This window comes from Peromyscus eremicus, chromosome 10 (genome assembly GCF_949786415.1).
Source record: "Peromyscus eremicus chromosome 10, PerEre_H2_v1, whole genome shotgun sequence".
Taxonomy (NCBI): Eukaryota; Metazoa; Chordata; class Mammalia; order Rodentia; family Cricetidae; genus Peromyscus; species Peromyscus eremicus.
In genome coordinates this window covers 29,964,628-29,991,084 of record NC_081426.1, presented here as the reverse complement: position 1 = coordinate 29,991,084, position 26,457 = coordinate 29,964,628, and the positions used below count along the sequence as shown (strand labels likewise).

The 26,457-nt window shown below is 54.3% G+C and overlaps 1 protein-coding gene across 4 annotated transcripts; it reads right to left on the bottom strand.

Annotated features, from left to right (window-relative positions):
• Nucleotides 1-34: 34 nt before the first annotated feature.
• Nucleotides 35-26,067, bottom strand: Acox3 (acyl-CoA oxidase 3, pristanoyl). 4 transcript variants are annotated; one of them, XM_059275750.1, is made up of 17 exons: nt 25,899-26,066; nt 25,329-25,562; nt 24,420-24,494; nt 23,914-24,003; nt 22,299-22,442; nt 19,597-19,685; nt 15,224-15,320; nt 13,127-13,309; nt 11,501-11,623; nt 10,085-10,205; nt 7,976-8,098; nt 7,183-7,317; nt 5,532-5,647; nt 4,207-4,381; nt 3,530-3,597; nt 2,782-2,868; nt 35-493 (listed from the first exon to the last, which is right to left on the bottom strand). In XM_059275750.1, the coding sequence occupies exons 1-17, from the start codon at nt 26,040-26,042 to the stop codon at nt 374-376; spliced, it is 2,124 nt and encodes a 707-aa protein (XP_059131733.1). In that variant the 5' UTR covers nt 26,043-26,066; the 3' UTR covers nt 35-373. The 4 variants fall into 4 exon arrangements, 3 of the variants coding, with proteins under 3 accessions (XP_059131733.1, XP_059131734.1, XP_059131735.1); XM_059275751.1 differs by having other exon boundaries at nt 7,183-7,311; XM_059275752.1 differs by having other exon boundaries at nt 7,183-7,296; nt 25,899-26,065.
• Nucleotides 26,068-26,457: the final 390 nt, after the last annotated feature.

Below are 26,457 nucleotides of genomic sequence, written 5' to 3'. Positions count from 1 at the left end.
CAGCACAGAAGGGTTAAAGAGTCAGAAGGCAGAATAGAGAATAGAGCTTTGCAAAAATCTCCCATGGACCCCAAAGTTCCCCTGAGCAGAAGCCTTCATTGTGAGCCCCGATTTTTCCTTCCTACCTGTATCCCAAGAGAGCATGGGTAAAATCCTTCACTAAAATCCCAAGACCCTCAGGGAGACACACTGTGCAAACTCCCTGACCCTGCACAAGAGACATGACCTGTCCCCATTTGAAGTTAGGGATGACAGGTTGACTAGGGACCAGGAAGAGGCATGGTGTGCGTGGTTTTCAGAGTGGGTATCTTGGTGTCCTGGGTCCAAGCCTCTGGATCAGCTGCTTCTGCTGTGGCCGCCTCTCCCACCATGTCTACAGCTGGGACTTCAGCCTGCTGGCCAAGGGTTTGTTGGTAGTGAACTCAGGCCACCAGGTGGCACGCTCCAACACACCATCCTGCTGCAGGACAGCTGCCCACAGGTTTTTATAGAGCTGCAGGGAGAAGAAAAGGGCAGTAACTGGCAGAGGGTAAGTGGCCAGTGTGATTCCCTCTGGTTTTGTGAGGACAGGAAATATCCCACTGTCACTTTTTTGGAAATGTTAGGATGATGTATGTTTAATTTATATAAGCCTTTAATTTTTTCAGTAGGAAGTAATTAAGGAAATTTAATTATAAAGTGCCATAAAAGCATTTCTGATGGGAACCATCCCCTTGTGAGATGTCCCTCCCTGGGAATTCTTTGTCCATGGTGGCCACCCCTACATCCGCATAGGCTCGTTGCCCCCACCCCTACCCTCACCTCCCACATTTGCCAGGGCATGTTCTGTCTTCTCTGAGACCTGTCCCCAGCTACCCTACACCTCAGAATGTACAAGCCAGGAGACCAGGGCAGCTGCCCCCTCCCCGCCCCCGCACTGCAGACCTGTCCTGCTCCCCCATGGAGTGTGAACTTGACCACATTTCACAATGCTGAGCACTATGCTCTCTCAGATCCCCAGCTGAGTTTGCGCATTGGAAGCCAAGTCTACCTATGCGAGCTGGGTCAGAGCACCACTTCCTTATGCTGGGAGCGTGTACAGTTAGTCACCCTGCCAGGCACTGCCTCGGGCTAGGAGATGAGCTGCAGCACTCAGAGCCAGAAGTCCCCCTCCATCTAGGGACAGTTCCTCTCCACCTCCAGCAGTTCCAGAGGGCATGTGCTGCAGCTCCTTCTGCAGGCGACAGGCCCCTGCATGGAGTGTCCTACAACACAGGTCCTTCTTGCAAATGTCTGAGAAGCCTGTCTGCCTGGAGGGACCCAAGGGAGGCAAGCTCCACCCTTGGTGCTCTGTCCATACCAAGTCCTTTGTCCATCAACTCTAACACCAGGGCCCAGACCTCCGCCCATGACTGGCTCTGCTGTGCATGGGCCCCTTGGCAGGCTTCTCTGCATTCTGGGCTCTTAGAAAAATGACGTGGTAACACAGTGGGCCATTGCCCCACCTGCAAATGCTCTGATGCATCTGGGAACTCTTTGCCCAGCCCTGTGTGCTCCTGGATGCCCACCCCAATGCACATGCAGCCTGAGTGTGCCAGTCTTGGGGTTCAGAACCGCCCCCTAACAGGCCCCTCACAGGCTTGCGAAGCACTGAGTCCAATGCTCTTGAAGACAGTGGGTTCCAGGCCCTCACTATTGCCCCCCATCTCACAGGCGGCCACCACGGTCCTGGGGTGGGTAGGAGTTAAACCCATCCCACAGCTCACAACCATCAGACCTCAAGCACATGGCTGGAACACCCCGTAGTGTCATGTTGCCAGAATAATGGGGGGTAACAGGGTACTGTGAAATGCCAGGCTGTGAGCGCCTCCCTACATGGCCATCACCTTGTGGTAGGGTGTCACACAGGAAGTCACTTCTGAGCTGGCAGGGCCACCTGGCAGAAGGATGGATGTTTGTTTGTGTGAGGGGGACAGAGCTGGCAGGGCTTAGGCCAGGCTGAGTGGACAGAGGGTGCTCCAGACAGTGGCGCAGCATATGCAAGGGCCTTGTGACGGGAACCAGCCCGGCGCGCTAGAACAGAGGGGAGAATGGGGTCTGGGGTTGGAAGGCCACAGCAGCACAGTATAAAATGGCAGAAGAAACAGAGGTCGGCAGGGCAGGGCAGGAGGGTGCAGGGTGCCTGGCTGCTGGCGGGTGGGACACCCTGTGGATCGAGAGACCTAAGCCCACTAACTGCTTCTGCACAAACCATTCTAGAATTTGGTAGCAAGTGGGCATTAGGAAGTTAAGTGAGGGCTGTGGGGCTGTACAGGTAGGCACAGAGGGGCAGTGGCCCCCAGAGTTGGGATGGTTAAGGGGTAGTCAGCTGGGGTTGGAGGGCAGGCTAGAGGAGAAACCGAAGATGCTCAAGGCTTTAAAAAAGAGAAAGCGGACTGTCTGATCTGAAAGGCCAGGGCCAGGGTGGCTAATGGTGTCTGTGACTGAGCTGCAGGGCCCAGGTGGAGAGTAGGCAGGGAAGGGTGAGGAGGCTGAGACCTCAGTCCTCACAGAGGAACTGTATGTCACCCCAGGGCAGCAGCGCGACTTCCCTGTTCCATAGGGTAAAGGGCCATCAGGAATGGGTACCCAAGACTACAGAGCTGGAGTGGCAAAGAGCTGTGACACCACCTGATTTCTCTTGTCCCCAGAAAGCCCTCCAAGTGTGACCAGTTCTAGGAAGGCACCCAAGACTGCTCACTACCTTAGGACCCGCACAGACGCCGGCCAAGCCTCGGTGGCCGCAGGGGCCACTCCCCTTACCTCACCATCAGCTCTGCCAATCGGGGAGCCCAGAACAAAGTCCGAAGGGGCGATCACGTCCACCAGAGCCACCGCATCATCTTTCAGCTGTTGGGAAACAAAGTCCGTCCACTTGGCAACACCCTACGGTCTCCAGGGCAACCGTGGAGTAACAGAGCCACTCAGCTGGTTGCTACAGTGCACTGGAAACCTGAGCAGGCGCACAGTGCTCTGAGGCCTCACCGGCCTCCTCGGTTATGGACTCCCTGGGTGTGCGTTTGCATATTTCCACCATGTCGCCATCCACTCAGGACGGCCAGCGTTTGCTATTGCAGCTAGGATGCGAGGCTGGCAGAGGTGATGAGTGCAGCTTGTTAGCATGTCCCAGGAGGCTCATCCCAGCCTATGGCCAATCTGGCCACTGCTGTTCTGAGGCAGGAAAGGAAGTCCAGAAGCCACAAGGGCAAAAAGTGCTCCTGAGCTCCTGGGAAAGCTATCACACTTGCAGCTGAGGACGGTGGTTCCGTGACCCCCGCTTCCTCACACAGACTATTCTGGAGCCCCCACAGAGCAATTGGCTGTGGAGACGCCCAAGGATTTTCTTGAAATGCAAACAATTCTTTTTTTCTTCAAATAACTCCTGCCAAGCACACTGAAGCTTAAGTTAACATTTGGGTGATGGCAGAACATGGGTGAACAGCCTCAGGATAACAGTGGGGGCCCGCACGGTGCAGACAGAGAGGATCCCAACAGAGGTGAGGTGCCTCACCTGCTCACACAGTGCCAAGATGGCGTCCTCCATCGCTCTTCCTGCTGGTTCTCCAGAAATGTAGCCACCTGCAAGCACAACCTTGTCAACGCCCCTCGGCCCTGTGGCCATGGCACATCAGAAGTGGCTTTTCCACTCAGCCCCATTAGGCGTTTTGGCCAGAGGTGTCAGGGTATCCCGGCACTGACCGGCCTACTGTGATGTCTCGGAAGAAACCTGCTGGCTCAGGGCCAGTTCTGAGGGGCCTTGCTCCCGGGCATGGGTCAGGCCTGGCTAAGAAGCTGGGAGGGAGGCAAGGCCCTGAGGCTCAGGGCTGGGTGGAATCCTACCACAGGAGGAACAAGGAATACACAGGTAGGCAGGTGTCGGCATCAGACTACACGGGTGTCCAGATGCACTGCCGGGTGGATGTGAGGAGCTGGCAGCCAAGGGGATCATGGGGCTGTGGGGTGTGGGACACGCAGGCCTCTGAAGCCACCAGGGGACAGAGTAGGACACCCACCCTGCCCCTTGGTGTCACCTCAAGCCCACAGCAGCCTTCCTGTAGAAGCTCTACAGTGGTCTGTGCAGCTCGGCACATATTGGTGACAGGAGCTATGCCTGTGACGATTTTCACTAACGAGAAAGGTACCTGGTCACTAGGCCTTCTCAGACTGAGGTCTAAGTGCCAGCCTCACCTCGGTAGAGCAGGGCCATATGCCGGCTCAGGGACCAGAGGCTGTACAGCATGCTGAGCCGCCTAAGCACGGCCTGCAGAGATGGAGGCACGCTGGAGCTGTGTGTGTGCGTGTGGAATCGCTGCACCACAGTGAGCTCTAGGAAGGCCAGGGCCAGGGGCCGGCAATAGTACACCTGCAAACAGAACAGAGGCTTGGTGTGTGCTGGAGGCAGCCAGCCGGTCACTGTGACCGTACAACTAGGTCTCGTATGAAGAGAGAATACAGGGACCTGCAGACTCAAGTCCACATTCAAACACTCATCCTAGGTCGGTACTGTGAGGCTAAGCAGCATGGGGACACAGTATGATGCTCACATGCACACACACCACACACACACACACACACACACACACACACACACACACACACACCATCTCCAAGTGAAGCTAAGCCCTGCAAAGGGAAAGCTATAACATTTACACACTCCAAGACAGCCCACGTTCACTTGGCCCCATGCCCAACTCTTAAGAGAACAGAGGCCCAACAGGCTGTCACTACGGTAGTGACACCAGCAAGTGGTTCCAGGGCACAGGACCTGTCTTCTTGTGTGGCTAGGGGTGGTGTAGGAACACAGGTCTTACTGGACAGGGCTAAGGATACACTGTTCTCCAGGGCTCCCGAAATGCAGAGCCCCTGTTCCGATAATGCCTGTGAGATTGGCGAGCGGCCACAGGTCCTGTGGGATCCCCTCTCTCGACACAGACTGGTCACCTCCCTAGGGAGGCTAGCCATCAAAGACCCCTTGGGCAGCCTTCTCTGATAACCGAACCGATTGCTGACGACCGTGAGAACATCTTTCCCGGCCCCCAGTGCACTGCCTCACTGGAACTTTTCAATCCACAGAGGATTAAAATGCACACGTGTGCGGCTTGACCGTGAACCCAAGCACGGGCTGTTTCTGGGGGTGTGGGGGAACACCAAGCCAGGTGGCCGGGGAGTAGAAGGCACTGTGGCCCTTCCCAACTGAAGATGGCAGCTGAGAAATGCTGAACAGAGGGGTAGGAAGGGGTGAGGGGTGGGCTGCGGAGGCGCTGCCCCGAGAGCCCTGACTGTGGGTCCCTGCCCTCCCTCCCCACACCCCACTCCAGCTGCTGCTCTTCTGGTTTCCAGCAGCCACTCTTGGCACTGTCAACACGGCATCCTTCATCTCTCCCACAGGCGGCAAGGCTGGCAGTCATGGCTGTACAGGGTGGAAGGGCAGGGCCTGCAACTGCCCGGACGCTGACATCTCACAACAGACACCAGAGCAAGCCGAACAGACGCAAACTGGGAAATGAACCTACCTGGCTGTTGTTTCTTGCTTCAAAGTCGCTGCCTCTGGACTTTTTCTCTTGACAGAATTTCTGATGACTCCCTTGGAGCAGGTAGCAGACAAGCCAGCGGTATGCTGCCAGGGGGGCTTTGGAGGGGACACAGGAAACAACTGAGAACGCGTGTCACCACAGCTGTAACCCTGGGCAGACAGCACTGCCGGCCACGTGTACCCTGGCGGTCTTCGGTCTTCATGAGGACGGTAGAGGACGGGCGTCTTGCGGACAGGGAAATCTAGCACTGAGGGTAGCTGCCCGAGGCCCTCTACCAGGTGGTGTTGACAGGGTGGGTGTGACTGACAGCGTTTCCACACTGTCATTGCAGCTTTGTGACTGTAGATCACAGGGCCACTCAGTCAGCTAAGACACAGTGACTGCCTTTCAGGGGCGCTGAGGCCTACATGGGCATCGGAGTGCCCAATTGCCAAGGGTGGCCAGGGGCTGAGAGGTTGGGTGCCTGTATTCCCATCCTCAGCCTCACTGGTCAGCTAGAGGGCTGTAGGTTGGCACTTCCCCCGCCAAGGCCTCAGCCTAGCATGCTGCTCCCTACAAGCTCCCCCTGGCAGCAGAAAGCCAGCTCCAGAGGCGGGGACTGAGGTGGGTTACTGGGACCTAGTCAGCCAAATGGCAGAGAGGCAGAAGCGGGGCTTATCCTTCCTGCCACACCTGAGCTGACTTCCCACACTACTCAGGACACAGGGCACTGGTGAACGAGGAGGACACACAGCCATGGACGGGAAACAGGTTCTGACCAGCCACGTGGTGGGGTCTATACTCCACATCCTACACGCAGAGGGAAGCTGCGGCGGAAGGGTAGGACGCTGTGACTTCAGTCTCAGATGTTCTAAGAGCAGGTGAGGCAGGGCTGGGGTCTGGGGTCTGGGGTGGTACACCCTTCTCAGGGTCCTTCCAGGTATGCTGCAAACAGGTGGTCCCCAAATGTCTACCGGGTTCTGACCCCTGGAATCCGTGACTGGCTTTATAAAAAGGGTCTGTGCAGTGGGAAGAAGCAGCTAATAAAGCGGTCACCCTGGATTGGGGCAGGCCTCAAATCCAACAACAAGGGTCCTTACGTGGAGGACACAAAGGATATCTTGCAACAACAGAGGCAGAGGGTGGAGTGTCATGGCCACAAACCAAGGGTGCCTGGAACCCCCAGGATCAGGGAGAGGCAAGGAAGGGAACTTGACTTTGGATGTCTACTTTTACACTGTAAGACAGTGGATGTCTGGTCCTTTCAATACCCAGACAGCCTCAGGACAGGATCCAGGGCTGCCTGCCAGTCACCCTTGAACCTTAAATGTCATCCTTAGTATGTCAAACACCTGCATCAACTTCTGGAGGCCACAGCCAAGGCTGAAGTAATGCCCATCCATCCTTAGTTCATGAGGCTCACTGTTTCCCAAGCTCTTCCCAAAGGATCAAGTCCTGGGCAGCAGGTGACACAGAGACCTTTCCAAGATTTATGGACAGCAACAAAACCAAGGAAATGTTGCAAGCCAGAAAAGCACCTGCCCCCATCAATGGTCACCCAGGTGTAAGTGCCACAGTCCCCCCCTGTGGCCAGATGCACTCCTGGCAGGAAAAGGAAAATGCCAGGCAATGGAGGGGAGAAGGCTAGTACCTGCTGAGTCCAGCCAGTCAGCTTGGCTGGAGCCCATGAACTTCTGGTCCAAGATTCCAGGATAGGCTTCCAGAAAGTCCACTGTCTTGAGAGGGCTTGTGAAGGCAGCTCCGTCTAGAGCACACACTTCTGTGACTTAGGAGAAAGACAAGGAGGCCCCACGTACAGAGCCTGGCCTGCTAGCTCATCCACCTCTGGCTAGGTGCCTCCACTCTGCCTGCACCTAGGAAGCCCCTCTGCCACCAGGTGATGACCTTTATTCGCCCTGCAGATGGCCCATCTTTGCTTTAGCTTTTTATTTTTTTATTTTATTTTTGGTTTTTTGAGACAGGGTTTCTCTGTGTAGCTTTGCACCTTTCCTGGGACTCACTTGGTGGCCCAGGCTGGCCTCGAACTCACAGAGATCCGCCTGGCTCTGCCTCCCGAGTGCTGGGATTAAAGGCGTGCGCCACCACGGCCTGGCAGCTTTTTATTTTTGAGATAGTGTTTTGTTTTGTTTTGGTTTGGTTTTGGGAGACAAGGTTTCTCTGTGTAGCCTTGGCTGTTCTGGAACTCACTCTACACACCAGGCTCTGCACAAACTCACAGAGATCCGTTTGCCTCCCGAGTGGTAAGATTAAAGGCATGCGTGGGCCTCTACCTTGAGAAGCTCCCTCCTTGGCCCCCTGAATACTGAGATTATGGGACTGTGCCACCATGCCTGGCTTGAGGACACATCCTGACATAAGCTTGGAATCCCCCGAGACTAGAGAGTCCTGTGCCTGCTGAGCTCAGCTCCCACGGAGGTGCCCACCTTGGAGCCGGCGCTCCAGGAAGCTGAGCAGGTAATTGCTGGTCTGTTGCAGCAGGACGTTGTTGTCACCTTCATAGGTGCAGTTTGGATCGTTGTCATCTCTGAGGTCACCAAGCCGATTCACTGCAAGAAAAAAATGCCACATTGTCACTCAAGATGCTCTGAGAGATGCCCCTCCCACAGGCCCACCCAGGCAGGGGCAGGAAGTGCTCGCCTCCCTGCCCCTTGGCCCACATCTGCTGGCTGTTCCCCATCCTTAGGGAAGAAAAGTCACCTCCAGGAAGACTGTGGGATGGCACAAGAACACTCAGTACAGGGTTGGTGTCAGTGAGGACCTAGGACTGTCATCTTCCTGCCTGTTGGGATTACCCGAGGAATCACCTAGCAGAGCTTCCCCAGAGCGTGGGGACCACTCCAGAGACAGGACATGGGGCTACTCTTCTATAGCTAAATGAAGCCTTAAAAAGCCAATGTCTAACCTGAGATTGCTCTCCCGGGGCCTGCGTGCACTTCATGAGATGTGCTTTGCCCGGGGCCTGCAACCTCTCAGGCCTTCCTTTAATGGAAAACACTCCCTCTGAGGCAGATGGAGGAGCCAGCCCAGCTCCCGGCTCCTCCACGCTACAGCTAACACACGAGGTAAAGGTCTGGGGTGGATCTCCTGGGGGACCAGACAGCAGGCACGTAACCTCGATGTGACTCTTTACATTCCTGTTGACTTTGCTCCCTGCATCCTGGTAAGTCATGAGCCATGAGTCAGTCATGTTTGTCTATCGTGCTTCAAGATGTAATTTCCTTATTCTATTTAAAACCAGAATGCAGCTGAACGGTTTATGTGTTTTTGTGAGTCATAACAACAACTAAAAGCCCTACTGAGAACATTGTAGAAAGGACAAAAACACGTACACAAATAAATAACTCGAGACACGGCCACTGCGAATCAGTGCCAGTAAGAGAGAGCGTGCGTGCGGGGGCGTGGAAGCCAGACCAGAACATGCTGCGTGGCCGGGGCAGGCTACTGGGAGCATCAAATCCAGACTGTCACAGGAACGTCCACAGCTCCACAGCAGCCTGCATCATCTCTCCGGCCACTGAAGGGTTGGCAGTTCCACGCTGTCTGCATCAGCAGTGGCCATCTTTGAGCAGCTAGCTATTAGTCATTTCTGATGTGAGTAGCAGAGGTCCTGCAGGTGAGTGGCAGAGCGTGGAGGTCCGAGTAACCATTCTGAATTAATGGTAGAGAAGTATTACCCGGCCACTGCTCTGCTATAATACAGTTAGTACTGTACACTACAGTGCTATAGGCCAGGCCCTCTAATCAGATATGTGCACCAACTCCTCGGAAGAACCCACATGCTGTGTGTATAATTCCACCATCTTCTAATTAGAAAGCTGAGACATAGTGAGGGTAACCTGTCCCGTTACCATGGAGACCACGCCAGGCTCTGACTGGACCAGCTGGTTGTTCACCCGCAGTCCTGTACTACCTGCCTGTGTGTGGTGATGCTCGGCATCAGTAAGGCTCGTCTTATCCAGGTTTCAGAACTACATTAAAACCAGTGCTGGCTTCCTACCGAGTCATCAGCCAAATGTCGCACTGAAATAACCTGCTAATTCCACTCAGCTGCATGCTGGGATCCCACACAGTTCACACTTCCTCATTATTCCAAATTCTGACCAGGAAGCCTGAAGCCTCAAAAAGTGGGATCTGACTAGGACAGGGTTGGTGAACTTGCCCTGTGACAGGCCAGAGGGTAAACATTTCAGGTCTCTGTCATGAGGACTTAGTACTGCCACTTACGTGTGGAAACAGCCAGAGAAAGTGTGTTCCTGATTGGGTATGGCTGAGAGAAAGTGTGTGCCTGAGTGGGAACGGCTGAGAGAAGTGTGTGCCTGAGTGGGAACGACTGAGAGAAGTGTGTGCCTGAGTGGGAACAGCTGAGAGAAGTGTGTGCCTGAGTGGGAACGGCTGAGAGAGAAAGTGTGTGCCTGAGTGGGCACAACTGCATTCCAACAAAATCTTATCAGAAAAATCGGCTGCACTTTGTGGAACCCTGGCCTAACAGGCCATGGGAGGGAACTGAGGATCAAAAACTGCCCCAGACTTACCGGCCAGATAGCCGTGTCCCCCACACGCCTCGCGGCACTCCTGGATCCCCTGTTGGGCTGTCCAGGAGGCTAGGGGCTTGCCAGCTGATGCCAGGGCATGGATCTCACGTCCAAGCTCCGCCTGTGGAGAGAACCCAGCGAGAAGAGGTGAAGACAGACTCACAATGCAAGTCAGTCCCCAGCTTCAGCACTAGTGTCAAAGAAAGGAAACCCACTGTACTGAAAAGGGGTCAGGACGCACTCGAGAGCAGAGACCAGGTGGACAGCACCCCACGGCACGGTTCCCAGCATGAAAACGAGTGCATCTCGCCTCTATGCGGATAATCTGTCTCAAGGGCCGCATACCCACCTCAGACGGCTGGAGAATGCCTATTACTTGGTTCCCACAAAGTTCACGGATGCATACTGACCATGCCCATCTGCAGAGGGCCACAAATCAGGGGCAGAGATTGGCACAACACTGCACAACCAGTGCAGCCCTCTGAGGAGAGGGAGGGCTAGGACCATGCTCGTGCAGATGTTTGGTGAGGGCTTGGCAGCGTGGGCACTCCTGGGCCTGCCTTCCTGAAGCTCACATCTGCTTCATACACATCCTCATTTCTACTTCACCGAAGGCAACGCCTGCTACACAAAACCATCCATTTAGCCAGCACTGTCTGTCTGAACTGAGGGGGGTTTCCGTTGCTACTGTGCCTGGCCGGGTTCAACCACATGGTTTCAGAAAGAAAAGACAGGCAGGTTACAGACTCACTAGGGAAAGCATGGTGGCCCCACCATGTCAGCAGCACCCCTAAGGAGAAAACCATGCCAGCATGTGCAATGCTCCACCTCTCACTCCAGATCTGGGCTGGGCATCCCAATGCAGCTCTTCTGACAGACTGTTTAGGATAGAGTACGCGCAGTCTGCAGTACTTCTCATTTGCTTCTAGACCCATGTCTTTTGGTTCACATCTGATTTCCACTCAGGGGGTAGCACAAGGAGGAACAAACACCCACCCCTAGGCTACCAACAGAGAAGCCGGCAATGGACTTCCCTGTGCAGAGCATCTGGGCCAGTGGGGCTGCATGCTCACTTCTGGCACAAATCCTGGGCTGTCAACTCGGAGAGAGTGGATTCAGAACTCTGTAGAGTTGTTTATGAAAAGACAAGAGCTGAGACATCCTCTGAGGGTGGCGATGCACAGTGTGGAAACATTGTGCTCTCAGAAGCCATGAGTTCTGCTCTGCCAGCACCTCCCTAGGAAATGGGGGGATGGATGTAGCCCAAACTGCAAGTCTACTGGGCAAGCCAAACCCCAAGCCGGTGGGGCAGCTGAAGGAATTCACACAGGCTCTCTTCCCACAGCCAGCGGCTTGTTTGGCTCCAGGGCTGAAAAGAGGCTGTTCAACCTGGGCAACGGTAAAACAGATGCTCACCTGCCTGGCACTGTGGTTTCCCTCGAGCAGGCCATACTGTAGCCCTATCAGGTCCAAGAAGAGTGTCTTAGAGAAGTGGTCCAAGGCATAGGCAGCTGCCAGATATGGAAGTAGGCGCCATTGCTGAGGGAAACAAGACACACGACAGGTACTCAAGAGGGGCTGGCCCAGTCAGCCAGTCTACACTGACCTGGGAACCTGGAGCCAGCTTCCTTAGGAAGGAAGGAAACCCATTGCTGGTGCCAGTTCAGTTCAAGACAGGCATCGATTTTTAATGCTTATTTTATGTGCATGAATGTTTTGCCCGCATGTCCTAGATATATGCACTTCATGTGCACCTGGTACCCAAGAAGGGCAGAAGAAGGTAGAAGATTCCCCAGGACCTGGAGTCACAGATGGTTGTAAGCCACCATAACGTGCTGAGAATCAAACCCAGGTCCTCTGGAGGAGCAGCAAGTGCTTTAACCCACCAAGCCATCTCTTCAGCTTGCACCATACTTCTTGAATCCATGAAAGGTGATCAGTCCCCTGGGGTGGGGGGGACCTACACACCACACCTGACACACATGGCATACACCCCCTGCTGGATGGACAAATGGAGGAGGAGATGAACGGGCTGGAGGGGACAGGTGGTGCCCGAAAGGGACCCACTGAGCCGCCACCACGGCTGTTCCACATGTGCAAAGTGTCATGCATGATGTCAGGGGTTTCCACGTGCCCACTCTGTAAGCCTTCTGCAGCCCCAGGAAGGGGCAGCATCAGCGAGGGCTTTGGTTAGAGCTCCTTAGCCACTGGGCTGCCCTTGGCACCCAGAGTGGTCAACATGGGAACAAGGATGACATCATAGTAGGGCATGCGGGCCACCCAGGCATAGTGACACCTTTCTTAAAAATATTTGCTTCCTAAACAGCGCATTGCCAACATAAGAGGAAAGTGAAGAGAAAGGGTAATTCTGTCTCATTTCCTCGGACTGTCACTCAGACACCTACTTAATGCAGTACTCAGCACAAGACCTAAGCCAGATTTAGCAACCAGGTCACCTACCTGACCCTTGTCCCCATAAAGACTGCCCCTCTGGCTGCAAAGGGCACCCAATTGAATAGGACAGGCAGTGGGGCTCTGACTGCACAGGGCATGCAGTGGGGACCACAGGGGGTGGCTGTGATGTGCCCCTTTCCACTCGTGGCCTCTCTGCTTTGCCCTGTTGCTGCTTCTGAAGATGCAAGGCTGGGTACCACTTCTGCTTTAAATGCGGGAGTGTTTAAAGGGCTATGCTCACCTGCTGCTTCCAGAAATGACTTCCTCAGGGCCATTTCTTAGGGATGGGACAGATAAGTCAAAGAATGTAGCCTGACCCAGAATAGCATCACCTGCCAGAGCAGGGTGACCTCATCTGCACATTGAGCAGGCTTGCACCTGCCACCAGCGTCCTTGGCTCTCCTCCGTCTGTGTGCCTCCTTTTGAGCATACATAGGCGTTTTTCATTAAAAGCCACCCCAAGGCCCTGGTGCCTGGCAGGTGCACTCTTGCCTACTGTTGGATTCTCAAGGCAGCCCCTAAGAACTCTCACTAACTCCCAGGGGCCAAGAAGAGCAAAGAGCAGGAAATGATGCAGAAGGCCAGTACCTGCAGTGGATATTCAAGGACAGGAATTTCTTCCTCATCTGTGGGTCCAAACTGACACCGTGTGGCTGAGAATCGGATCGCTATGGACACTGCCAGCTTCAGGTTGACCACGGACATGCCAATAATGGAGATGCGTCCTGAGGACAGACTGCCCAAGGTTGCTCCGAAACGCTGCCGGACATCCTGGGGAAGAAAGGCAGTGTCACATGTCAGCCAGATGTTATGCAGCCTCAGAGGATGTCCCAAAGATGAAGGTATACCCCAGATGCATTGTGAGTAGAAGAGAGGCCTCCCAGCTGCCCAAGGAGGGAGCTCTGAGTAGAGAAGCACTGTGACTGAGCTGTGTGGGCTCTTTTTCTTTGTGACCTGTGAACTGTCCACCTGAGGGCACTGTGCCCTGCCTTTTCCTGGATGGGCACCAGAATGCAGGGTGGTCCAGCAGGGGGCTCCACATCCACCAGGCACTCTGCTGGGGCAATGGCTCCTTGGACCCCAGCTGCCAAGCCCGTGTTCCAGCCTTCACTGTCAACTCCACATCCATCCTGCTCTTCACCGTTAGGCAGAAGCTGTGCTCGGTGGTGGTGTGGGACAGCCCGGTGTCCTTGCTCCCTGTCCCCTGCTGCCGCTCTGGGTTACTGTTTGGGTCCTTCTTCCAAAACAGTGTAGTGTGTGTATGACAGTCTTCCAGACGGGGAACAGCTGTCACACTCTCATGTAGAGAAGACAGTTTTGTTGGCATTAAAAGTGTTCAAATTTGCCAGGTAATGGTGGTATACGCCTTTAATCCTAGCACTTGGGAGACAGAGGCAGGCAGATTTCTGAGTTCAAGGCCAGCTTGGTCTACAAGAGTAAGTTCCAGGACAGCCAGGGCTACACAGAGAAACTCTGTTTTGAAAAAGCAAAACAACCAACCAAAACGTTCACATTCAGTGGCACACCGGAGGGACAGAGGTAACGTGGTGGTTATTCCCCTGCATCCGACAGCACAGTTTCTAAACCTTCTCTCTAATGGCCCTGTTTTATCCTTGTGTGTCAGTAGATAGCGTTTCCTTCATTTCCTCTTTGGAACAACACAGATACTCTTCAGCAGTCTTTCTTTCTCTAGCTGGGGACATTTGTCTGTCACTTCCCTGAGCCTTGCTGTGGTAGGCAGGACACTCACCTCTCCAGGACCTTCCACTGCATTCTTTCTTCCAAGCCTTTGACATGATGGTACATTGTAATTGGTTGTTTTCGTATTGTTCAGTCTTACATGGCTTCTTGGCTCACAGGGCTAATTTCTCTCAAGTGATTTAGTTGCATTCATTCTTGCGTTCCACCAGGCAAAGGGTGAGGGTTGTCTGAGGAGTGTCCTTCCTGGGAGGATCCTCCTGAAACTTCTCCTCTCAGGGTCAGCCACCTGCCCACCTGCTCACCTCTCCCGAGCTGTGGGCATGGTTCATCTCCATCCGTAGCCTGACCACTCTCCGTTATCACCACATCTGGTTACCGTATCTGTACACAGCTTTGCAAGTGGCCTCCTATGGTGCTATGAGTGAAAACGGCCCCCATAGGCTCATGTGTTTGAATACTATCAGTGGAACTGTTTGGGAAGGATGGCCTTGTTAGAACAGGTGTGTCACTGGGGGGGCAGGCTTTGGGGTTTTAAAACACACCATTCCCAGTGTGTCTCTCTGTCTTGTGAATCAAAATGTGAGCTCTCAGTCGTTCCTGCTGCCACACCTTTGCTCTGCCACCACAGGCTCTAACCTTTTGAAACTTCACGTTCCAAATTAAACCCTTCTTTATAAGTTGTCTTGGTCATAGTGTCTTATCACAGCAATAGTCACCAAGACAGCTTCCGTCTAGATGCTCTGGGAGAGGAGCCCCCTACCCAAGCAGACGTGGATACCCAGGCATAGCCAGAAAATGCTGCCAGATCCAGGCCACCCCTGCCCACCAACACTGTGGCTAAGTTCCTTCTCTGCTGAGGGCACCAAACCCTACCGAGTTTGATGTGTGGTATACCTAGGACCAGCTGCTCCTGGGGTGATCTCCAACACATAAGGACAGACACTTGAGAAGTTCTGTCCACAGATACCCACAGCCCACTGGTACCTTAAAGGGGGTGCTATAAGTGCCCTCGGAGGTGACATTCCCAGTCCAGTCCAGGAGGTTCTGTCGAGGAATTCGAACTTTGTGGAACATGGCAAATCTGTGCAGGAGAAAAGGTGAGCTTCCATCATGCAAGTCCTACAAGGGCCTGTAACATGGTTCCTGAACTTTCCTCTTCTCCCCAAGAGCAGCTGAAGGTAACATCACCCCCAAAGACCAGGGGCATGTGTGATGGGGCCATGTGTGGCCCATCATGGCCCAGCTCTTTATTCCCCAGGATGGAGGTGCTCCCATGTCACTGGCAAAGAGAAGTTCCACTATCCACCTGTGCACAGCAAAGGTCACACACCACGGACAGAAGGTCTGGAGTTGGTTCTAAAGACTGCCACCACTGGTCCTCAGACTTCAACCTCAAACCAGAATCCCCAGTACAAAGAGAGAAAAGCGGCAGATGGTGGTTTAAAAATGCTAAATGAAACGGAAGCGCCTGCAGTCCAGTCTACTGCTTGGGAACAGTGATCTGCTTCCCCTGAGCAGCTGGGGAAAGGGTCCAACAGGCGTTGCTAGAGACACTGGGCACTGGCAATCCAAGGCGTTTTACAATGGTTTAAGGAAGGAGCTTGTGCAAAGTTACAAATCTATGTCAGCTTCAAAATGAAACACACTTGAAAATCTCAGCGGTTCCTGTAGCAGCGTGTCCTGCGGCTAAGCCGCTAGGCACACACAGAGGACCTCATCAGTCACCAGCAACCATCTGTGACGGTGGTAGGCAGCCTGCTGCCCCTCACCCGCATGTGACTTCCTCTAGTTCTGGTTGGAGGCAGCCCCCCTCCACCTGAGTTGCCCTCAGTAAACAGCAGGCAAAAGCAAAGTATTTCACAAAGGACACACCCTACTCAAGACTACCATGCTTGTGACCCTTCCACCTGGCCAGGCTCTCTGCTGACCGGTGGCCCTCTCTGCCTCTGCCCGAGAACCCTGGGTCTCCCTCAGAGTGAAGCAAGCTGCCATCTCCTCTAGGAAGTTCACACCATTTCCCAGCCATCCTGCAAAGATCACAAGGCAGACCTCTCTCCGGGACACCAGTGGGTGGTCCTAGTCAGAGTAATCACTCGGCTGTCCCCGTTCCCCAGGAAGCCATGCTCCTGCAGCAGATTCTTGGAGCCGTCATATTTTTCTTACAAGTCTACAGTACCTGGTCCCTACCAGGAACTTAGGGAAAAGGAATGGAGTGTTGGGGTAGGAGGGAATCCTCCAAGGGGAAGGAGCCATCCCCACAAAACCATGTCCCAGGAAGACACAGCAGCCCTTCCCAGTACCCACAGGACAGAGCTAAGTAGAGCCCCGGGGTGGCAGACTTCAGCGCAGTACAACCAGCTAACAGAGCGCACTGTGTCTGGCAGCCACCTGGCCCGCGCCCAGCCTGCAGGCCGCACACAATGCCCCATTTTTAAGAAAACCCATGGCCGGGCGGTGGTGGCGCACACCTTTAATCCCAGCACTCGGGAGGCAGAGCCAGGCGGATCTCTGTGAGTTCAAGGCCAGCCTGGGCTACCAAGTGAGTCCCAGGAAAGGCGCAAAGCTATACAGAGAAACCCTGTCTCGAAAAACCAAAAAAAAAAAAAAAAAAAAAAAAAAAACCAGCCTCAGTGCCAAGCCCGAGGTGCTCCAACTGTTTACTTGAAAGCCAAGGAATGCTTTTCAAGTACAATGTTGTCAACGGAAAGCACTTTTTAAGGAGTGGAAAATCTTCCCCCTTTCTGCCACAGAGGTAGAATGAGTCTGAACACACTCGTGCTTGTGAAGTTTCCACTCTCGTTTAAGAGAGCAAATCTTACAAATGTTCTCTGGGTCACTTTTATATCCACAGAAATGGCCAGATGGGTCCAACTGGAGGGCTACTGGCACACCACAATTATCTTCTCCAGAGGGCAGGGGATGTGTGGACAGCAGAGGGTGACAGTGGGACACAGGGATGTGCACATATGTGGTATGGGATGTGCGTGTGATAAAGGGCACAGGGAGGTTCAAGTAGGTGTGTGGGGGAATATACGAATGGGGGGCTGAGGCAGCTCAGGTGTGTGTGTGTGTGTGTGTGTGAATAACAGGACGGTGACACAGGATATCTCTGTGACATAAGGCATGTGGCATGGGGAAAGATGGAGTAGGGGGCTAGGGAGAGTGCTGTAAGCATGTGTGGATGGCACAGGGCAGTGACACGGGACATGTATATAACGTGGGGCACGTGGTGGGAGTGTGGCAGGTATGTCGGAAGGGTGTAGAGAGTGTTTGTATCATATAACTTCCACCCTGGGTGTCCTGCTGCAAATTCCAGCAACTTCCTTCTCTGGAGGCCCCTCGGGAACCACCAGTGCAGCCCCACCTGGAGCAGATCTTCATCCTAGGCTCCTCAGCCTCTTCAGGGAGGACTCCCCAGGCCCAAAGGCCCGGCCTCATTATGATAACTACTGTGAGCATCTTGAGGGTTTGGCTCAGTGTCCCCTGGAAAGATCCTTGTCTTTAGGATGTTTGATTGAAAGTGCCCACGCAGCTGACTCTGCTCTGGATTCCTAGACAGTCTCGACAGGTTTGGGACTCTCACGAAAGGACAAAAGTTAACTTAGAAATGGAGCCCAGTTTAAAAACAGCACTAACTCACAGTGCTGCTCTTTGAACTGAGGCCTAAGACCAGCAGAGCAGCCGCTCAGTTCTGGAGCTCTAGCGTCCTCTGCTGGTAGCCTGCGGTCAATGCAGGCAGGAAGCTTACTTTAGTTTCTTCCAAGGACCCAGAGGCCTTCTCCTATGGCCAAGAAGGACAGAGAGGGCACAACAGGCCACTGGACTAGCCTGCTTTGCTGGAACAGCTGCTCAGGCTGCCCTGCAGCGTCTCCATGGTGACTCTCAACCAAGACACTGCCACACCTATATGCTGAGGCTCCTGTAAACGTCTAATTTACATCCCAGGAGACTACCCATTCTCTAAAAACAGGTGCTGCTGTGATGGGACCAAGTACAAGCTCTCTGTTATGTTCCAAAGTTACTCTAAATGCTCTAATCTGTAGGCCAGGAGGAACAGCAGACAGAGGCCGTGGGACCACTGGCTACATGTTACAATGCACCACCAGCACAAGCCAAGGCTAGTCAGGCTGCACACAGAGCCCTCAGCAGAGGAGGTGACGCTCTATGACCTCTGAGCCCCGATCTTTCTCCTTAAGTTTATTCTGCTAGGTACTGGTGCTTCTGGTCCCCTCCACACTGTCTGCTGCTGACCTGCAGACTCAGGAGGCCTAAGCCCTCCCCTGGCCTTGCCCTAGCCTTCTGGTGATGGGCAGACAGTGGAGTGTCCAGGAGAACCCAAATACACACAGAACTGAGGTAGGCAAACACCCTTAACACAGCACAGGACACAATGCTTGGGGATACCCTATTTTGGCCTCTTCCATAGTCATGAGTTATCTCGTGGACAGACAGGGGTCTAAGTGCTTGGACAGGCATCATCCTGGAGCTGGGTGGAGCCTGTACACACTGACCCAGGAGAAGGCAGGAAGGCAAACCTGGCTGCTCAGCAGGTCCCTTGAGGGCTAGGCAAAGAAGCTGGACTAGAAATGACACAGATGACAGTGAGCCCTACCCTGTTGGATGCCACTCTGCTGCCGCCGCCGCCAACCTGGGTCTCAAAGAGAGATGCTCAGAGACACAGAGAACCCTCAGGAGCTGGCTTCACCACTGTTCCTCCACCTGGGATACCATAAACCTCAAACCACCCAGCTGTCCTACTGACCACGGGGACTCAGCCTGGTTAAGGAGTTAGCGAAGGTCCTTCCGGGCTCAGTCCAGCCCATGGTTTTCACTCTCATCCAAGTGCTCAGTGCGCACTGCTACAGATCAGCCCTGTTTCTGAGCGGCCCTAGGATGGGTGTCAAAAGCACCTCGATGACCATCACATGCCCAGCACTTTGCCAACTACTGCCTCAGGGACTCGAAGCAAATATTCACAGCAGACTTCACAGTGAACAACTAAGGCCAACCACCAAGAGACCTCACAGAGGAAGGAAGGTCCGACATAGTTGGGCACCCCCCCCCCAGCCTGAGGTTTCCCCCAGGCAGCAGGGGGCAGCCCTAGACTGACCCGAGAGCTGGGAGAGTCACACTCTGAGAAGCTGACCCACGGGGTGCTAGGGCAAGGTGGACCTCTGTGAATTGAGACTATGCAGGCCATGGCTGTTACTCAAAGAAGTTCAGTGGTGGTGTCTACCATATCCAAGCCGGGCCCCGAGAAGCCCACACTCCTCAGTAGCCAGCTCCAGCTGTGGCCTAGGAAAACTCCTGAAGCCCCAGGGAGGTAGCATTTGTCTGATGAGGCCAGTGGCACTCACCCATTATCCAGGCCATTCTGCCCCAGCTTCTTCCCTATGTCGCCGACCAGCACCCCTGGCATGGGGAGCAGGGTCTTCGGGTCCCGAATCTGTACAAAGCCATGGGGAATAACGGCCAGTTAGTCTTTCAGCAGACAAGGTAGCATGTCCAGACAAGCTGACCACTGACGGGAGTGACTCTGAACAGCTCTGGGTCACACTGGGTTCCCTAGAGTGATATGTCCAGGTCTGGGGATGGAGCCTTCTGTGGAAAATGGACCTCTGCAGCTATAATAAAGCAGAGACCTCAACACAAGATCACCTGGACTCCTGGGTGGCCCTAAATCCATAGTAAGTGTCCTTACAAAAGGGGACAGATTCACAGAGAAGCAGTGTGGAAATGAGGCAGAAGCTGGCCTGACATGGCGACCAGTGAAGGAAGCCGGCAGCTGAGGAAGGTAGGGGAGAGCTTCCAGAGCCGTCAACAAGTACACTGATTCCTGACTCCAGCTCTAGAGCCCAGTGGCTCTCGTGGCTTAGTCCTGGCTATGGTGTGTCACTACACAAGCCACAGGGCGGGTTGAGGGCTCACACTGTTTAGGGGACATAGAGAGATCCTGTTCATGCCTCAGACAGAGGACCCGCAGTGGGCTTCCAGCATAAGGACAAAATGGCTGCGCACGTATGTGCTGTGGGAAGGACAGTCAGGACAAGCCACGTCAATCTCATCTCCCCAGTGGGTGACCACTAAACACCCCTACAGGAATGCAGGCCTGACTGGCTGGAGACTCCTGACCTAGGGGCTCCGTGAAGAAGACAGGTTTCATTCCCCATGAAGCATGATTGCCAACCTTAAAGCAGAGTCCCCACTGCTTCTCTCCCCTCCAGGGGATGGGGCAATGTCTAGAGATGCTGCTGTTCTAATGACAGACACCGTCAGCACGCAGTAGTAAGGAGCAACCACAGCTGCTGCTTACCCTCCCAGAAAACACAGGACATCTCAGGCCAGAAAGGCCAGAAGCACTGGGGTGGGGACACCCCGCTCTAAAGACACTTGGAGTCTGCGAACACAGCCCAGGGTACACTAAGGGTTTAGAATGTGGGAGACCTTGTGTTCCAAACCCCACAACCAAAGGGAAAAAATGGGAGAGTGGGAGGGTGGGTGGGTTGAACCGAGGCATGTGGAACTTAGCTCTTTGTATAAGTCACTAGCTTTTAGTTTGTGGATCTGATTTTTATTTAACTTTAATACATACATATATATATATATATATGTATATATATAATACTAAGGCTAAAACTCAACCATAAGGCAGCTTTTAATTTTCTATAATCTTACAGTAAAGATTTAGACACAAACATTTTAGAAACCTTTTGAAAAAGTGCCATAAAAACCAAACAATTAGAGAGACAGTGGAGATGACCAGGAAGAGCCAAGGCTTGGCTCCTGGTCCCCAGAGGTAAATGGTTTGGTCATCAGCCCATGGTGCTGTGGGGAGGTGGGACATGGCAAAAAGAAATCAGGCCGCTGGGAGTGTGTCCTTGAAGAGGCTACTGAGACCCTGGCCGCTTCCTGTTTCTTCTCATTTTGTCCCCAGACACAGCTTATTCAGCTCCATGCCCCTGCCAGGATCCTGGGCTGCTCCAGGCCCACAGCAGCGCCAGTGCCAGGAGACCATGGGCCAACACTTCAAAAACTGAGCAGGATAACCCTTTCCTCCTCTGAAGTTATCCTGTTAGGACTTTAGTCACAGCAGCAGAAAGCTAACAGGAAGAGCAACTAACAGGGCATAAACAGTTGGCATTTTTCAAATAACGAAACAAACAAACCCACTAGTGGGAGGCGCGGATGGCTCAGTAGTTCTGGCAGAGACCATGGGTTTGGGTTCCAGCATGTACACCAGACAGCTCACAACCAACTGTACTTCCAGGTCTATGGCATCTGACGCCCTCTTCTGGCCTCCACAGGGACTGCATGTACATGGTGCACAGCACTCACAGACACATAAATTAAAAATAAATAAATCTTTTAAAAAATATATGAGCCAGGTGGTGGTGGCGCACGCCTTTAATCCCAGCACTTGGGAGGCAGAGCTAGGCAAATCTCTGTGAGTTTGAGGCCAGCCTGGGCTACCAAGTGAGTTCCATCCAGGAAAGGTGCCAAAGCTATACAGAGAAACCCTGTCTCAAAAAGCAAAAACAACAAAAAATTATAAGACTAGGGCCAGTTTTCAGTTCATCTGGAAAGAATTCCAATCTAAGGCCATGCTTAACTCATAAATATTAATTGTGCAAATTCACCTGTCCATTTCCCATGATAAGTGTCAACCCTGCAGGGCAGCCTGGGCTGTGCCCTCTATACAGGGGCTCTGCTGGAGAGGAATGGCAAGCTGCCCTGAGTACAGGCTGGAGGGGGGTGGTGAGATGTCACTGAGCTTCTCTACACAGGCCAGATTTGCCTCAAACTCACAATCCTGCCTCAGCCTCTGGAGGGCTGGGATGACAGATGTGTGCCATGGCGACAGGCCTGCTGGTGCTTTTAGCACACTCACGGAGAATCCAGCAGCGTTGCAGCCCTGTGGTCTGAAAGTGAGGCATGCTGCAGGAAGCCAAGTACCAGCACCAACCCAGAGGTACAAACAAGTCTGTGCTTGACAGCACCATCACCATGCCTGTGGCTGCAGGTAACCATCTACCTGGGGCCAGCCCCACCCAGGTCTTACCTGCACCAGGAAGGAATGCAGCCCGTGACACTGGCCATCTGGCATGTGCAACTGAGCAAACACCACCGCGTGCGTCGCTGTCTTGCCCATGTTGCCTACCCAAAATTTGGCAGCCTCGAAATCCGGGGACTGTAAGATGAACTCCTGTGAAGGGAGATGGCAGCGTTCTAATCAGCAGCTGAGACCAGAAAATGGCTTTACCTCTGCACTAGGCTGACTCCTATGCTCCAAGCCTCTGAGCCAACAGTGAAAATGGACTGAACATTTTATTTCCTGTGTGGGCCAAGCTGACTTTATTTTTGTTCCAGGGTCACCTTACAGGGGAAATGGAAAATGAGGCTCAGTCTCTCACACAGTGAACTGCTGGCTGGTGCTCGCCCGAGGAGGCTGACACTGGCCACACTCTGCCAGCAGAGGTCTGTTTTCTTTCTTGCCACATTCCCTCCTGACTGCTAATGAATGGTGCCTGCTTTCCATTTGCCACTTTGAATATATGGGCACCTGCAGAGAGCACTGCCCCTTTGAAAGGAACTTTGGGAATGAACAAGCGAGGCATCAATTGTACACGAGCTAGGGCCACACGTCATTGGCAGGGGTGTCTCTGGCTCTGTTGAGTCAGCAGTTTCCCTACAGCCTAAGGTATGGCCCCGGGGCCCTCGGCTACCAGTCAGCACGGGCTTCCCACCCATAGAAGATCCACAGAAACCACAGGCACTACAGTGCAGTGGGAGCAGACAGGGCCAAGGAGTCAGAAAGACCAAGAGGAAAATCTTGGTCAAGAAGCAGGCAGTAAACTGTGGGGGCCTATGTGCTGGCAGGTATGACAGCCTGCATGGCGGTCCCTCTCTCACTTGTCCCTGCCCTGGCAGGGCTGTACATGGTATGATCTGTTCCACTTCCACCATACAGCAGCTCAGGCTGGAGTCCAGTCAGCCATGTGGGTGAATCAGTGAGCAAGCGTTGAACCCTGACCTTCATTTTCTGCACGCAGACCCTCTCTACCACACCCCAGCTAATGGGGAGGGGTGAGGCTCCCAACAGCACACAAGGGAAGGTGGCAGCGGGGCACGATCCTCAGACAAGTGGAGAAAGGGGGCTTCCACACCCCACGCGGCACCGGCCATCCCCGACATTTGAGACCCATGTCCCTCCCACCCTGCACACTAGGAGCTCCTAGAGAACCGGTCGTGGCCTGTCCCCACAGTGTCTCCCTGCAGAAGGCAGTGCACACACAGAGCAGTGCCCAGCAATGCCCCACCAGTGGTCAGCAACGTGGCAAGGAGCAGAGATCGAGGCAGCAATGGGCAGACAGGCTCCTCAGCCACCGAAAGCCTGTGACCATGTAGGCAAGGCAGGCCCCAGGGCTGAGGTTGGGAAGAACTACCCTCCTTTGGAACACTTCAGGAAGCGTGAGTATCTGACCCTCTATGCTCCCCATACCCGTCTGCTCAGCATGAAAGGTAAAGGCTTCAAGCCTCAGCCCCAGGCGCTCTCAGAGGCATCTGACATCGACCTCTAATGAGAGTGTGTAAGTGGCCAACACTCTTGATTAATTATTGTTCATTCACAACCTATCATGTGCCCCACCCAGGGTCCAGGGGAATCTGGAACCTACCTGGGTGGCAGGATCGTAGTGAGCTGTGGTTCGCATGGCCTTGGTGTTACTCCCATGACTCAGCTCAGTCAGAGCAAAACAGCCAAAAATCTAAACAGAAAAGCACAAAGTGACTTTGCCAGGTGAGAGACGTGTTCCTGTCTGTATTCCTGCAGGGAGCTTTCCATCAGGGTCCCCGGAGGACTACAGTCAGGAGCCCCGGCACATCTCTTCCTGCCCACGTAACCAGACTATGGCAAGACCGAGGAATCCTGCTGCCCCGGCTACCCCTCCCACCTGCCGGCAGCAGCCTGGGTTAGTATAGGCTGCAAAGACTCTCACAGTCCCAGGAGGCCACAGGGTCAGCAGAGCTAAGGGCCACAGCCAGACGGGGTGGGCAAGGAAGAGTGCCAGCCTGAGAGCACTTAGAGAAGCAGGGCCTGGCCTCCAGGCCCCTCCTGTGGCCTGCCTGTCCACGGCTAAGTGTGCTGATGCACTGGCCTCACAGCTCACCATGGCCGACTCACCTCCATGTTATAGATCTTCTTAAGGTACTTGAAACGCTGTTCAGAACCGGAACTGAAAATCGTGGCTCCAAAAACCTGAAATGTAACACAGGCGGGGGTGGGGCGGGGGCGGGGCGGAGGTGGAGGTGGGGGTGGGGGCGGGGGTGGGGGTGGGGGTGGGGCGGGGGTGGAGGTGGGGGTGGGGGTGGGGGCGGGGTTGGGTTTGGGGGCGGGGGTGGGGGCGGGGGTGGGGGTGGGTTTGGGGGCGGGGTTGGGGTTGGGGGTGGGGGCGGGGGTGGGGGCGGGGGTGGGGGCAGAGGTGGGGGGGCAGAGGTGGGGGTGGGGGTGGAAGTGGGGGTGGAGGTGGGGGGGCAGAGGTGGGGGTGGGGGTGGGAGTGGGGACAGAGGTAGGGGTGGGGGCAGAGGTGGGGATGGGGGCAGAGGTGGGGATGGGGGTGGGGGCAGAGGTGGGGGTGGGCAGAGGTGGGGGTGGGGGCAGAGGTAGAGGTGGGGGGGGTGGGGGGGGCAGAGGTGGGGTGGGGGCAGAGGTGGGGGTGGGGGCAGAGGTGGGGGTGGGGGTAGGGTAGGGGCAGAGGTGGGAGGGCAGAGGTGGGGGTGGGGGCAGAGGTGGGGGTGGGGGTAGGGTAGAGGCAGAGGTGGGGGTTCTTGCTGTTTCTGGCTCAGGGCAGGCACACCTTACACCTACCCTGCACACTCTTCACCTCACCTCTTCCTATTGGACGGTACATTTTGGATAAATATATTTTATCCAAGAACCCATGGGTACAAATCTGCACCGAAAGCTGAAAATCTGGTCTTGTCACTGAATCTTAAATCCGGAATATTTTAGGAGCCATGTGGCTGCGGTTTGTGCCTGATGTGTGTGGTCCTGAGTGGATACGGGTTCCCTGCTTTCTACCACACACTCACCAACATGTGGAGGACACATTTGTTAGCCAGGGACCAGTCGTACATGCCCAGGCAGGTAATCAACGCTGGGATCTTCAGGGGGTCCTTCAACAGGTCATCCATGTGGAAGAAGCCATACTCAAAGATCCGCTTGCAGCGAAGGAAGTTCAGTTCCCGCTGCTTCTCTAGAGGCAGATCAGTCCCACACGAGCGGGCAAAGAGAGGGTCGTTCTCCAAAGCCTCGAAGATGGTTTTCTGTAACACAGGGGACAGGGTGCCAACTTGAAGGCCAAAGGTGGGGTTTCACGTGCTCTTATGTCTTTGTTTTCTGGGACCCAGTCTGACTCAGAATCCTCCAGATGAAAACATCCATCCCAGTTGAGAGGAGGACACAGGAATTCCAAAATCTTGTCCACTCCTTCCTTCTGGCATCCTGGGGCCCAACGTGGGGTAAGAGGAGAGAGACCCACACTGTCCCAAGATCTACCCATCCTACAGAGCTTCAGGGCTAGAAAAGCCACCGGGCTTCAGAACTTCAATGTCACTTCTGTCACGGAATAAAGACACAACCAGACTCCCTGCGGACCTCACCTTGAACTGGAGCACATCTTCACCGTCCCAGAAGAGCAGCAGCTCCTTGGAGCTGAAGGAAGCTCGTGCTCGGTAGGCACTCAGGGGGCCCTTGGGGGTGTCTGGCCATAAAGCACCGTCTCTTCCTTCTGGGGTGGATTCCATGGTATTGTCAACCTGCACAGAGAACCAAACCTGACACGTGACACCCCTGTGAACAGCCACACCGTGTCAGAACAAGAGCCAAGCCCGCAGCTCCAAAGCAACAGCAGCAGAGGCGGCAGAGCATCAGCATGGAGGCACCGATGCCCAGAAGGGAGGGTGAGGCAGCACTCCCCTCCTGGACCGCACTCCTGAATAGGCAGTGAGGTCACAAGGCGAGCCGAACCATCTGCAGAAGGGTGGGAAGGAGGGCCAGGTAAACAGGCCGTGACAAGCCAGGTAGCTGTGGACAGTCCCGCCTGCAGCTCACTCTCTTGTTACAACTGCCTGCCTAAGGACACTGTGGTCTTTGGGGTAGCAGGAAGTTCAGGTCCCTCATAGATCACTAGGCTCAGAGCCAGGGAGCTTCCCCTCTGGA